Below are 14856 nucleotides of genomic sequence, written 5' to 3'. Positions count from 1 at the left end.
GGAAGGCCGTCACGGCCGCCAAGTGCACCTTGGTGGACAAAGGCGCTAAGCCTTGGGCTTTAAGGTGAAGGAGGTAATCTAAAATGGAGTTGGATTGGAGCAGCCACAGGCAAAACGCCCCAATCAGCTGCCCACCAGGAAAATCAAGACCACTTCGCCAGGTTCCTCTTGGCCTAACCATTGAGCAGCCAGCCGTGAGGTGGAGTGCTGCTAGGTCGGGGTGGAGGAAGCAGCCCTAGTCCTGGGAGAGCAGGTTTGGGTGGGATGGCAATGGCCACAGCGGGGTGACAGCCAGACACGTAAGAGTCCTGTACCAATGTTGCCCAGGCCATGCTGGGACAGTCAGGAGAACCTGGACCCTGTCCATTTTTATCTTCCACAAAACCTTGTCGATCAATGGGATCTGGGGGAGGCATAGAGAAGCTGGCCCAACCACCATAGGAGGAAGGCATTGGAGATGGCATCTGCACCCCAGTCTCCTCTGGAGCAGAAGCGGGGACACCAGCGGTTCTGCCGTGTCACAAACAGGTCCATCTGAGGAGTGCCCCACTTTTGGAAAATCCTGTGCACCATCTCTGAGCGTAGTGACCACTCATGCTGGGAGGAGAAGTCTCAGCTCAAGTGATCCACACACGAGTTCCAGATGCCCTGTAAGTGGTGGGCTTCCAGGCAAATATCATGAGCTATACAGAAGTCCCACAGCCTGAGGGCTTCCTGGCAGAGGAGTGGGCCCTGCCTTGCCTGTTGATGTAAAACATCAAAGATGTATTGTCTGTGAGAACCCTGACCACTCTGCCCTCCAGGTGCAAGCAGAAGGCCACGTATGCCAGACAGACATACTGCCTTGAGCTCCTTGACATTTATATGCAGGGCAAGACCTTGGGTCTGAACATTCCCCACATGGGCTCCCCATCTCAGGTCTGATGCATCAGACACTAGCTCCACTGATGGGGGCCTGCCCCTGAACAGAATGATGTGGAGCATGTTCCTCTGGGAAGGAGCATCACTGTAAGGAGGTGATCACCGGTTCGGTCACAGTGAGGACTTTTTCCACCCTGTCTCTGGATTGGGAGAATACCAAGGCCACATGGCAAGCCCGCAAACCTTTTATGGAATACACATGAGCAATCACTCAAAGAAGTAGTTCCAGTAAGTTTCAGAAACATGGGATTTTCCTCATTTTCTAATCCCAAAGGACAGATGTCTTCGACTGATTTTAGATCTCAGGAATCCAACAGATAGCTGAAAGTTCTAATTCAGAATGCTAATTCTCATATCACTTATCCCCTCCCTTTCTACTTTGAATGGATTTGCTGCTGGAGGGGCCTCATCCTGAGTCTGGCGTGGCGAACCACATGTATGCGTGCTGACATGTGACCCAGGAGCTCAAGGCACGCTCTGGCTGCGGTCACGGGAAACCTTGTGACTGTGTCAATGAGCTCCCTTAGGGTCTCAACCTGTCTGGTGGGAGGGTGGCCCTGGCCGATATCATGTCCAGGACTTGCCCCAATAAACTATGTGCTGCACCAGGACTAATGTGGACTTGGTGTCATTCACAAACAGGCCCAGAGTGGTGCATGTGGACAGGAGTGTCACGTGATCCCGCACCTGCGACCTGGAGCGGCTCTTAACCAGCCAGTCATTGAGATAGGGGAAGATCTGGAAGCCGTGATGTCTGAGGTAGACCAGTACCACAGACATGCACTTTGTGAATTCACTGGGAGCACTGGACAGGCCAAACGGGAGGATTGTAATTTGGTGGTGTTCCTGCCCAACCGTGAAACAGAAGAAATGTCAGTGCCCCTCGAATATATGAATGTGGAACTACACGTCCTGCAGATTGAAGGCAATATACCAGTCCCCGGCGTCCAGGGAGGGGATAATGGAGGCGGGAGAGACTATATGAAACTTGAGCTTTACCATGTACTGGTTCAGGCCTTGCAGGTCCAGGATGGGCCTGAGCCCCGCTTTGGCCTTCAGGATAAGGCAGTAGCGTGAGGATAAACCCTTGCGTCTGAAACTCCTCTGGTACCACTTCCACCGCTCCTAAGACAAGGAGCCGCCCCACCTCCTGCTTGAGCAGGGTCTCCTGAGGAGGGGTCGTCCAGGAGAGATGGGGAGTGGGAGGGTGGAGTAGAGGTAAACTGGAAGGTGGAGCCCCGGGAGACAGTGCTGAAGACCCATCAGTTCGAGGTCAGCCACGACCACTCTGGGAGAAAAAGCACACAATTGGTTGGAGAAGGGAAGTTTCATTGCAGGTGGATCCCTGATATGAACTAGTAAGTCGCCCCCGTGTGTCCCATCAAAACTGATGCTTTGCCGCCTGTTTGGAGGGCCCAGGTTGGGGTGCAGACCGGCATTGCCTCTATGGGCATTTCTTATAGTCCCTTGACTTTTTATAAGGAAGCTCATAGTGTGGGTGGCCGGGGTGGGAGCTTGCTAAGGCTTAAAATTTGGTCCTGGCCAGAGCCGGGACATAGAGGCCAAGGGTCTTAGGCGTTGTGCAGGAATCTTTCAGAGCATGCAATTTCATGTCGGTCTGTTCTGTAAACAGAGCCTTGTCATCGAACGGAAGGTCCTATAAGAAGTTCTGTCTCTCGCTGGACACAATGCCCTCCTCATGGACACCGCAGGGGACATACACCTTGCAGCCATATCTGCAGCATCCAACACTGCCTGAAGGGCTGCCCTGGCAGCCCCTGTACCCTCCTCCAGAGCTTGGAACTGCTTTTTGTCATGTTCTGGCAGGGAATCTTCAAATTTGGGCAGAGAGCCCCACAAACTGAACTTGTAACTCCCCTGGAAGGCCTAGTGGTTTGCCACCCTTAACTAGAAACTCGAGGACTAATAAACCTTTCTCCCAAATAGATCCAGTCTCCTTGAGTCTTTATTCTTAGGAGTAGGGGCTGGTTGGCCATGCCTCTCCCTGTGGTTGACCGACAACCACCAGGGAATTTGTGGCAGGGTTGGTATATAGGTATTTATGCCCCTTGGCAGGTATGAAGTACTTCTGTTCCACCCTCTTAGAGATGGGGAGCAAGAAAGCTGGGGCTTGCCACAAGGCATTCAAAATCTTTACCACCCCTTCATGGAGTCGGAGGGCCACCCTACGCAGTGCCGAGGCTGAGAAAACGTTAAAGAGGGAGTCTGTGGGTACCTCTATCTCCTCAGCTTGAAGGTTAAGGCTTGATGCCACTCTTTTCAAAAAAGTTCCTGGTGGCCTTTAGAGTCCTCCTGCAAGACAGGCGGAGGAGGGGCCCTAATCACCTCATCAGGGAATGGAGGATGATGGTGGTGCGGTACTCTGCATACCCACCAGTGCCGCAGGACCCACCACTTGATCCCCCTCTGGGTGCAGAACTGGTGGTGAACACCTCACTGACTCCTTAGTGGGAGGCTGAGATACAGAGGCTGAAATAGGGAGACAGTCTCTCCGAGGCTCCGGCCACCAAGCGAGCCACCACTGGGGGCCCAATTGGTACCACAATGCTGGCCATGGGGCCAGGTGCCACTGCACCTACTGTGGCACCGGCAAAGCAGGCTGTTCAGCCTGACCAGCCTGTCCCATTGACTAACGACTGCAAAAGGAGGCCGGGCTGGCATACAATCTGCCACTATCCTGGGACTAGGAGGAGCGGTGGCATCAAGAACGGTGCCAACCACAAGACTGTGATCCCAGCGTGGAGGAGCTCTACCACCTCCGGTAGCAGCTGCTCTGCGATAGGCTCCGACGGGCAGATCCGCGACGGCAAGGTGATGGCAATGACGCCTGGGACTGTAGGAGTGGTGCCGCAGCAGGGACCTTGAGCGAAACGAAGAACAGGAACAGCATCGATGCCCATACCCTGACAGGCTGCGGTAGCCTCTCGGAGATGAGGACTCCCGGTGCTGTCTGTCACAGTCTCGACGGAGCACGCTTGGAACCCCTGACAGTCAGTACCCAGCCAGACAACCTGGTGGGGGTTGATGGAGACCAGCACGGACTGCGCACAGGGTGGTTGCTGAATGGCATCAGGAACATTCCCTAGACCATGAACCGTACCAACCAGGCAGCGACTGTTGGGATCCAAGCGGTGGCTTGCCTCTGGACCAGGGAGCCAACAGTGGCGGTGCCCCTAGTACTAGCAGAGGCTTAACATCCCAAGCTGCTTGCAGAGACTCTGGTGTGGAGGGCACCCAGACATCTGTGGAAGTTGGCAGAGTGGGCCGCTCTATGGGTTGGAGGCCAGGAGGCTGACGGGGGCCAAGAACTGTCCAATGTAGGTCTAGTCTGTTCCCTGGTCTTACTCCGGTGTCTCGGCAAATACCTCTTCTTAGCTTTCTTGGAGCAGTGCTGGCTGGTGGAAGGCACTGAAGGGTCGCCACGGTGCTTGCTGCTGACTTGGCCTTGACCTGACTCCATTGTGCCGCTCTGACTCCATCAAAATGGCTCAGAACCAAGTGTCCCATTCCTTCTTGGTCCGAGGCTTGAAGGATCCGCAAATCTTGCAGCGATTGCTGAGATAGGTTTCCCCTAGACAGCATAAACAGTCCGCGTGCAGATCACTCACGGGCATCAGCCGCTTGCAAGTGTCACACGACTTAAAGTCTGGGGCATGCCTCAACCCGGGCACACTAAACTAAGTCTGAACTAGACTACTTTAACTACAGGTACTACTAACTATGAACTAACAGAGTTCAAGAGGGAAGCTGCAGCCAAGCTGGAGCAGAGCAGTTCTGACACACCTTCACTAGCAAGAAGGAACGGAGTGTGGGGGAGCGTGCAGCACCCCTTATACTGCACCATGGAGGCACCACTGCAGGGGTCACTAGGGCCACACCCCTACAGGTACTGCTGGGGAAAAACTTCCAGAATGGGTGCACATCGCAAACACGCATACCTACTGTGGAATACACATGAGCAATCACTCAAAAAAGTGGTTCCATTACATTTCAGAAACATGGGATTTTCCTCATTTTCTAATCCCAAAGGACAGATGTCTTCGACTGATTTTAGATCTCAGGAATCCAACAGATATCTGAAAGTTCTAATTCAGAATGCTAATTCTCATATCACTCATCTCCTCCCTTTCTACTTTGGATGGATTTGCTGCTCTTGATCTCAAGGATGCTTGCTCCCATATTTGTACAATACCATCTCAATGTAAATATCTTCATTTCACTCTTGATCAGATGATTTTCAATACAAGCCTTTCCTGCTGTGCTCAGAATTTTTAACCAAATGCCGTTCTGCGGTAGCTACATATCTGAGCAGATTTTGTTTTCTTCCCATATTTAAAGGCTTCTTCTGAAGAAGGAAATGAGAAATACCATTCAGATCTCTTGTTCCCTGTTCAAGAATTTGAGCCTTCTAATAAACAAGAAGTCACCATCTCAGAGAATCTCCTTCCCTGGTGCAATTCCTGAGAAATGTTTATTAAGTTGAACTCCAGCATTCAGAGACTACTTCCAAAGCCCTCTCAAAGTGGGTCACAACCCCATTTCAATGGGGTGACTTTACTAGGCCTCAACATATGTGACTAAGAATGAGCCACTTCAAACACTGGAGATCAATGAATCCCAAACTCAGTATGGGTGGCGTGTTCAAAATATTCAAATATTGGAGTGATGATTCTCTCTAACATGGTGGCTGAGATCAGAGAATGTTCTCAAAGGAGGTTTTATCTGATGTAACTATTGCAGTAGGAGGATGTGTCCTCCAACTGACTTCGGAAACATTGCAGCAAATTTATTAATTCGAGGCCTTTGGAATCACCAAGAATCCCATTTGCACATAAATGTGTTAAAACAACTGAGGGCCATCTGTCTAGCTCTCAAGTTGTTCCTCCTCTAAGTAAAGAATTTAGTTGTTCAAGCTGCCATGGACAATATGTCAGCAATGTATTATATGACAGAGCTCGTTTATCTTAACTTTGCAAGGAGGCGATAAAGCTATGGGACTGGTGTATTCTACACAGCATTTATTAGTGGGAGATCACAACAAGATTGTTGATTGGCTGAGCAGAGATTCCATGCAGCTGCATGAGTGGTCACTGAAGGATTCAGTGAGTCATATTATTTTCAGCCTTTTGGGCTACTTAAATCTCAGTCTTATCACCTGATTAGATAACAAATGTCCTTGACTTTGTTCAAGTGTGGGCTCAGTCAGTCAGTTTTTAACTGAGTTGTTGTAGCAACTTTGTTGATCCCAGGATATTAGAAAGAAGGTGGATGAGGTATCATCTTTTATTGGACCAACTTCTAAAGACAAGACCTCACCACAGATTTCTTTCTGAAGTAATTTCCACGTTAATATATTAACCTACCAGTCTTCTTTCCTAGACCCCATACTTAAAAGTGAAACCAAATTGCATGCTTTTGATGTAATGAGAGAGTTTTATACTAGTTTCCGGACAGGATTAAGACTTCAGGGACTTTCCCAAATTGCTTATTTCCTATGCTGGACACTACAAAGGTCAAACTATTTCTGTCCAGTCGTTTTCTAGATGATTTAGACAGTGTATAGTGAAGAGTTATAAGATTTCTTCCCACTCTCCCCTTGCTGGTCTTTAGGGCTCACTCTACAAGTTCAGTCACTGCAGCATGTGCTCAGCACTTTCCTCTTATTGAAAATATGTAAAGTTGCTACTCGCGGTTCAATTCACACTTTCACTAAACACTATGCATTAAACATGGCAGACAGAGCTCTTTAGTTTGACAGAGGGGTACCTCAATCCTTGATTAATTAGGACTTGATATCCCTCCATCCATTCTTGAATGCCGAACTATCTCAAGGGTGGGAATATGCAGAGGACACTCAAAAGGTTACATACATGTAACCAGATTTCTTTGAGATGGACTCTGTCTTATCACACTCCCTAGTCCACCTCGGGAATGGAAGCTGTTCGTAAATCTGAAGTGTTCAGAACTCTTAACCAATGTTTTGTTCAGTCAATGTTTAGTTGCAAACTTTTGAAAGATTACAGCTTTGAAACTTTACTACTATGCTGCTTTTAACTATTTTAATTTAAATGAAACAAGCACAGAAACAGTTTCCTTACTTGGTCTTTTTTTTTTTTTTTTTTAAACTTTTCCTTTATTTCTTTAATACTTTACGTTTAACGCAGTACGGGACTGTATTTGTTTCCCTCCCAACCGCCCTTCCCTGACTGCTGCCTTATTGTGTATTTACAATTCCAAATGAGGTGTATGGTTGACTGGTCAGTTTGCAACTCTGATGTTTGTAACTGAGGCTATACTGTAATACTATTAAAACTCTGCTGAAATGTTGAGTGGAAGGGTAGGAGAAACATGTTAGTTCTCTAATAGACATTGCTACCAGAAAGAGGCACATCCCAAGAGCTGACTACACAGAGTGTATCTCGAAGAACTCCTGTTACATATAGGTAACCTTAAATTTCTTTTTCAGGAGTCCTCTGCATATTCCCACAGCAGCAGGCTGCTGTGGACCTCTGGATCTCTTGGATCCATAGCTATAAACAAAGTGTCCTAGTATTTCTACTTGCTAGATAGTGAGGATTTTAGAATAAGTTTTAGAGCAGCTTAAAATATTTACTGGAAAGAATGACAGACCTAAAGATGAAGCACATGGTTTTAACAGACATGCATTGTGCTCTGCAGACTTCTCAGTGTCACATGCACACATCAGGTGCCTTCGATGTCTACGTAAAGACATCTCCCTCTGCATTGTGTTATTTGTAGTTTGTTCACTCCTTTGGCCCGCAAGGACAGACAATAGACTTAAGGCCCTCTCAATTAATAGAGGCCCTTCTCTGCCAAATTCTGGGATCAGAGACTTTGCAGGGATTCAAAGGAAAAAAAAAAAAAAAAAAGACAGGAGACTTGAGTTGGCTCAGAGTACTTCCATATTCCACTGTTGGGGATTCCTAAGCAACAGAACCACAAGGAAGAACAGGGGCAAAAAGTCTAAGTAAAGAGAACTGAACACAGTCCTGCCAAACCTCACATCTCTGGAACTGGAATTAGTGCATAATACTTTGCAAGTGTGTGACCATGGCACTAAGGACACTGAAATAGAATGAGCCTCAGTAGACTGAGCCAACCCTTTCCCTGGGGTAGGTTTCCCAGCTAACTTTTAGCAGACCTTGATATGTTATGATAGCCAGTTGATGTTCTTTGAGTAGATATTCAACTAAATATTGTTTGATTCTGTCAGCAGATGCTACATACAGCCTCAACACCACAAACTGGTCCAATAAAAGATATTACCTCACCCACCTCGTTTCTCTAACTTCTTAACCTGTTTAGTTCTGTCCAGATAAAATGAGAGCTCTACTTACATCTCACGTACGAAACCTCTGCTCCATTTTAGCAATATATGGTTTCTGAAAAGATACAGATAAAGAACAGGGAGAGCCCAAGGTGTCCAAAAATTCCATGGGTATCCAAAGTTCCAAGGTGAATGGTACAGTATGTGGCCTTGTAATAAAAGTTGTAGGAGTGAAGTCTTTCCATGGGGTGAGGAAACTGAGATAGTAGTACATTGTGATCCAGCAGGCAACAGCTGGTCACTGACCTCTCAGAATCAGAGCATGATGTGGAGTAGTCCTCCAGAAAGGGAGGCGCTCTTCCAGTAGATGTAGAAAGTACTTGACTATTTGGTACTAGTGCGCTGGCACTAAAGAAAGTTGATCTTGAAGGTAAGAGCAGTGAAAACTGTACTAAGGACATGGAGCTCTCTCTACTGGCTAGGTATGCTTCCCGTGTCAACAGAGCTGGAAAGGCTGCTGGTACCAGGGGGTTTGAAGCATAGACAGTGAATAGTATGATATTACAAGTAGAAGATACTGATGCCATAGAAGACATTGCTAAAACAGACTGCTGTAGTAACACAGTCTATGAAAGTTGTCAATACAGCTAGTGGCTGTCTGGATGAGCTCAGTACCAATGAAGTCAATATCACTGAGAGATTGTGCTGGCAGAGACCTGGGGTAAGTCTTCTCCAACAGGGCCACGACCAGAATCAATACTGATGCTCAGGGACCTCTTGCAAAATTTTGATGCACCCTTAATGTCAGATGGAATTTTTACAAGCCTGAACAGCAGGACTGGAGATGGTGATCTGTGCCGCTTGTCCATGTGATGTTTAAGCTCCCATATGAGGTGTGACCTAAGGCTTGTCATGCAAGCTTGACAATAAGGACGATGAAGCTGCAGGGACTGACCTTGAGGCTCCTCGATCTTTAGAAGCATCCAATGCTGAGAAGCCAGGATCAGAGTCAGTATGAATGGACTATTCAATTAGAGTTGCCATGAGGCAGGACTCCTTAGCCAACTGTGTTCTTTTTGAAAATGATCAACTGGTTGCAACACGATCAGGCATGTGATCCTCCTCTAGGTAAAAGCAGCACCAGGTGTGCCCATCTTTTAACAACATGATGGAAAACATTAAAAAAAAAAGTTTTGATTTGTGATTTGTCTTTATTACAGGAGAAGCAAAAAACAAAACCCAAAAAACAAAAAGTTATTTTCTTCCTAGTTTGGATAATTAACAGAAATACTAACACTACATTAAACTGCACTGCTAACTATCAACAACCACTTTAAAATATTTTACAAATAATGCACAATGAGGAATAAGAGTGAGAATACGCTGACTCTTAGCAATGGGCAGTGAGAAGGAACTGGGGCAGCTCTGCCCTTTGTGATGTCCCCCCACCAACACTGGAATATGTTTACAGACTATCACGTGAAGAACCACTGTGGCCAGAGTTGGGGTTAATGTGTCCATTTGGTCAAGATGAAGACTCCTTTGACGGAGGACGATGGTCAAGTGTCTCCAGAACACTCTCTTCATGCTCACAAAGATCTTCCAGTAGCATCAGGCCTGACCACTGATGCTACTGGCAACAGAGACCAATTACTTTTTCCTCAACATTTACAATGTGGATCTGCTTCTACACACATGGAATGGTGGACCCTAGTAATCTTAGCAAGATAGTGAGTTAGAAGGTTACTGACCAGGTTGCAGTTGGCCAACTGCAGTTGGCCAGTTGTGCAGATGCTTGGTATAGGGCGCTTCCAGAATTTGAGAGTCCCACTCTTGACCTGAGAGGAGAGAGATCCCTACTTGATGCAAGAAGAGCTGAAGCTAGGAGATGGTGATTAGGGACACACCTCCTGGAACAGTCATGCTGAATGCAGAGATCATGTCAAGGATCCTGGTGCTGGCTCTGGATTTTGATGTTTTTCATGTTCTCTTCTTCCCACTCAAACCTTGGTGCCTGTTTGCCAGGGTACTGCTAGATAGCTCCTGCCTCCTCAAGATTAGGCACAACTTTCACAGACTGCTCAAGTAAATGTAATTAGAGCCTTACATCTCTGGATTTTTAGGTGTAGGAGGCAGATCAAACAACATGTACTGGGGATATGTCCTTTCCCAAGGCAGAATAATGTGCATAGCAGACGCCTTTTCAAGGGCATAAGACCATTCATTGCATGGTGGACAGGATTTAAATCTTGACAGTCTGGAATCTGCTATGACCTTCTGCAGTCAGGCGCTGCTGAAGTCATGTACCCTCTCCACTAACGACAGAGTGATAATAGCAAACAGCTTTATAAATCTCAGTCCTTAATTTTTTTGTTTTAAAAAGGAGGTGGAGAAAGGAAGATCCCAACCTAGAGCAAGGTCTGCAGAACTATCATGTCATATGGGCAGCACAATGGGAGACTGACACCATTCCCATGGGAGCAGGTTCATGCTTTAGTAGTTAGAGAACTCGCACTATACTCCTTGTCCTGGAAAGTTAGAGTGCAACCCACCTGGCAGTCCGGAATCGCTGGCACAGCTTCTCCACCAGGCTCTCTGTCTGCTTGTCCTTTGTGATATAAGAGAAAAGCTGTCTGTAGGGGGGAAAAAAAAAATTAGGAGGATGAGCACAAAGAATTCCCACTTCTCCACACAGAGCCGCAAAATGGGGTCTTGGGATATTGCCGAGCTGAGTGAAAGAGGAAAAGAAGTTGCAAGCACAGCTCAGTACTAATCATATTTTCCTAGGCAGCAGTACTGTGAATTTGGGTAACTGTTAGAGCTTCCATTGCAATATGAATTCAGACAAAACGAAGTTATAATTAAGATTGTGGCCCATAACACTGGTCTGTGTTCCCTGTACCTCTTCTGAGTGAATTTAAGAACTCCAACCATAAGTGCAGAGTTAAGGATACATGGCAAAAACCTGCAAACAGACTCCATTTTATGGCAATTCCTGCAGCACTGCATCCCATATATTGCAAGAGCATAACATTAAAAAAAAAACCACCAATTAAAAAGAAAGCACCAAATTTAAAGGGAAAGCTTTCCAAAGAAGATTAACTTTAACACCATTGGGGCACCAGCAACTCATTGTTCTTTTGGTTGTGGGGAATATTTGCTTTCTGATCTGTGAAAATGACAGGAAGGTAATTCGCAAATGAATATGGCCAAATTAATATGGCAGCTGGAAGCAAAGCATCAGATCATCATGACTAAATTAATCTGTTAGCCAGTAGCAGTTACTCTCCAGATCGGGAGTGCATCACAGACCATACAGAGATCCAGCTAGAGCACATGAAGAGGAGCCCTCATTAGGAGTTGTGATGGACACATGGAAAGAGGCAGGTAATGTTGAAGAGCAAGGTGTCGAGAGTTTCATTGTTCTTCTGAGCAAAGTATTACCTTCAACTCTGCTATTCTCAGTCTTCCAAAGTTTACTGTCTTTTATTGTAACCAATGTGATACCGGGGAATCAATTTAACCTTACTGTAAATTAGTCTTTACATAAAAGAGTGTGATTGGATGGTCTTGGCCCAGAGACCCCCTGCTGGAGGCTTCAGGGTACTGCCACACCTGTCCCAGGAAAGGTGCAGTAGAGGAGTCCTCCACGCAGCCCACCCTGGCTGCAAATGAAGCAGCCAATTAGGGCCAAATAAAGAGGAGCTACAGAGCCAGAGACATTCAGTTCCTTGCTGGAGCCAGAGGAATGGAGTTGGTGCTCCTGGCTGGCCAAAGGGAAGCACTGCAGACAGCTCAGACAAATAGCTCCTGGCTGCCTGCTGGGCCCGAACATAAAAGAGCCCTGAGATAAGGGTGAAGCTTTAGTGAAGGCTGGGGCCACAGAGAAGTGGCACAGGGAACTGAAAACAGTTTTGTTAGTTAAAGGGACACAGTAGTGCGTGGCTGCTATTCCCTGGACCCAGAGTAGTCGGCAGGCTTCAGCCCTCCCCCCACATAAGTAGAGCTCTACCAATGGTCCATTTTGGTCAATTTCAGAGTCATGGGAGTTTAAAAAGTTCATGATTTCAGCCTATTTAAATCTGAAATTTCATGGTGTTGTTATTGTGGGGGTCCTGACAAAAAAAAGGAATTGTAGGAGGTTGCATGGTCATTGAAGGAGATTGCAGTACTGCTACCCTTACTTCTATGCTGCTGATGCTGGCTTCAGAACTGGGCAGCTGAAGAGCAGCAGCTGCTAGCCAGGAACCCGGCTCTGAAGGCAGAGGCACCATCAGCAGCAGCACAGAAGGAAGGAATGCAGGTATTGCCACCCTTATTCTGTAGAGCTGGGCCCTGAGTCAGCAGCTGCAACTCTCCAGCTGCCCAGCTCTGAACGCAGCAGTGCAAAAGTCGGGGTAGCATGGTACAGTATTGCCACCCTTACTTCTGCGCTGGTGGGGCACTGTCTTCAGGGCTGGGCTCCCGGTCAGAAGCTGCAGCTCTCCAGCTGCCCAGTTCCAAAGGCAGTGTAGAAGTAAAGGGGGCAATACTGCGACACCTCCCCCTTCCCCAATAGCCTTTTGATCCCCCAGCAACTCCCTTTTGGGTCAGAACCCCAAATTTCAGAAACGCTGTCTCCCCCATGGAATCTGTATAAAAGCATGCAGAAGACAGATTTCACAGTCAGTGACGTGTTTTCATGGACATTAATTTAGTAAGGCCCTACCCATAAGCCACAGGGGAAGTGGCCTACAATTGGACAGCAATAAACCCCCGGAAAGGAAACTGAACTGTTAAGAGGCCTAGCTGGTGATCAGGGGCCAGAACAGACCAAGAGGGCAAAACCATTGCCTCCAGGGAGGACGCCCTGGGGATACAGCCCAATACCAGGGCCGGGACTGTTTAAAGACCACAGATGCACCTGATCAGAAGGGCCGCTAGCAAGACGTGAGTGCCATACTGTTACACAGGGTCTGCAGCCTCTCCCCAGAGCTTAGAGCAGAGCAACACAGAACAAACTTCTCACTGTGATACAAAGGCAGCAAGACTAGGACTGACACACATAAAGGGAATAATTTGGGTGCCACCAATTGATCAGCTGTCTGATCTCCTCCCCAGCCCCAGCACAGGTGTGGTGTGTGTGGTGGGTCAGCTGGGAGTAGGGAACAGAGGGGCTGCGTTGGGGAGAAAGAACAGTCTGGGAGCAACTGAACAAAGCTCTTTGGGGTCCTGCCTGATTCACTCAACCCATTGTCCACTTCAGCTGCTATAGACCTGCCAGTTGCCACTCATTTCACATTTACTTTTGATGTCATGCACTCCCTTACACATACGTGAAGGGAGAGCAAGACATAGGAGCAGGATGCCGATGGCTGCTCCTTACCCCACTGCCAGCCTTAAACAGTTGTATTCTCCTCCCTTCCCATCAAAAAGGTGGGAAGAAAGAGGGAAGCAGCCACTCCACAGCTCAGCTCTGGTAAGCCCAGACCACAGGGAGAGAAACTTCTGAATCAGTAATCCCCTGAACCTTCAAAGTTGGCTGCTACCAAAGATGCAACTATGCCCATCCCAGCTTCCCCATCTACTGCTACAGCCACCCTAGATGTATCCCTGCCTCCTCTCTAACTCTCCAGTCCTGTTCCCTCCATAACTGCAGTCACCTTGCGCACGAGCCTTTGGCTAGAGGTGGAGGCAAAGGAGGTGTCTTGTTTCTAAGTGACTGCCTTCTCTGGGATGAGTTTGTATTTTGAGCTCTCAGCAAGTACTAATATCAGAAGTGTCTGGACCTTTTTTAAATACACAGAAATGGTAGCATCACCTACAGTGAAGGTTTGCCCAAAGCTTCCAGTTAAAAAGAACTTGTTTTCAGTCACTTATTTGCCAAGCTGAAGTTTTCCATGATGGCTGCCTGTCACAGGTAGTTTTGTTGAAATTTTTCCAGCAAAACGTATTTCTCCATGTTTAAAAAAACAAAACAAAACAAAAAAACCAAACCCAAACCAAAACAACAACTTACAACTGCATGAGAGCACTCCAGCAAAGATGATTCCCCTTTAGTGGCTGCTTCATCTAGAAAATGACAACCTAATATAAAAAGAAAGAAGAGTACTTGTGGCACCTTAGAAACTAACAAATTTATTTGAGCATAAGCTTTCGTGGGCTACAGACCCACTTCATCGGATGCATGTAATGGAAAATACAGTAGGAAGATATATACATGTACAGAGAACATGAAACAATGGATGTTACCATACACACTATAAGGAGAGTGATTAGTTAAGTTGAGCTATTATCAGCAGGAGAGAAAAAGAATTGTTTGTAGTGGTAATGAAAATGGCTCATTTCCAGCAATTGACATCTGTAAGGAACTGGCGGGGGGAGGGGGGGAAATTAGCATGGGGAAAAAATAATTTTACTTTGTGCAATGGCCCATCCACTCCCAGTCTTTATTCAAGCCTAGTTTGATGGTGTCCAATTTGCAAATTAAATTCCAATTCAACAGTCTCTCGTTGGAGTCTGTTTTTGAAGTTTTTTTGTTGTAATATTGCGACTTAGGTCTGTAATCGAGTGACCAGGGAGATCGAAGTGTTCTCCAACTGGTTTTTGAATGTTATAATTCTTGACGTCCAATTTGTGTCCATTTA

At 46.9% G+C, this 14856-nt stretch overlaps 1 protein-coding gene across 5 annotated transcripts in view; it reads right to left on the bottom strand.

Annotated features, from left to right (window-relative positions):
* The window catches only part of NCAPD2 (non-SMC condensin I complex subunit D2), a 95350-nt gene that overhangs the window by 13591 nt on the left and 66903 nt on the right, over positions 1 to 14856 (bottom strand). For 3 of the 5 annotated variants that reach the window (XM_030535409.1, XM_030535420.1, XM_030535431.1), the window contains one exon: positions 10783 to 10863. In XM_030535409.1, the coding sequence (XP_030391269.1) occupies positions 10783 to 10863 (81 nt within the window). Of the gene's footprint in view, positions 1 to 1920; positions 2210 to 10782; positions 10864 to 14228; positions 14297 to 14856 lie in introns of those variants that run through there. The other 2 variants (XR_003996749.1, XM_030535439.1) reach the window with 2 other exon arrangements.

The sequence above is a fragment of the Gopherus evgoodei genome, chromosome 1 (genome assembly GCF_007399415.2).
Source record: "Gopherus evgoodei ecotype Sinaloan lineage chromosome 1, rGopEvg1_v1.p, whole genome shotgun sequence".
Lineage (NCBI taxonomy): Eukaryota > Metazoa > Chordata > Testudines > Testudinidae > Gopherus > Gopherus evgoodei.
This window is presented reverse-complemented; position numbering and strand designations above follow the sequence as displayed.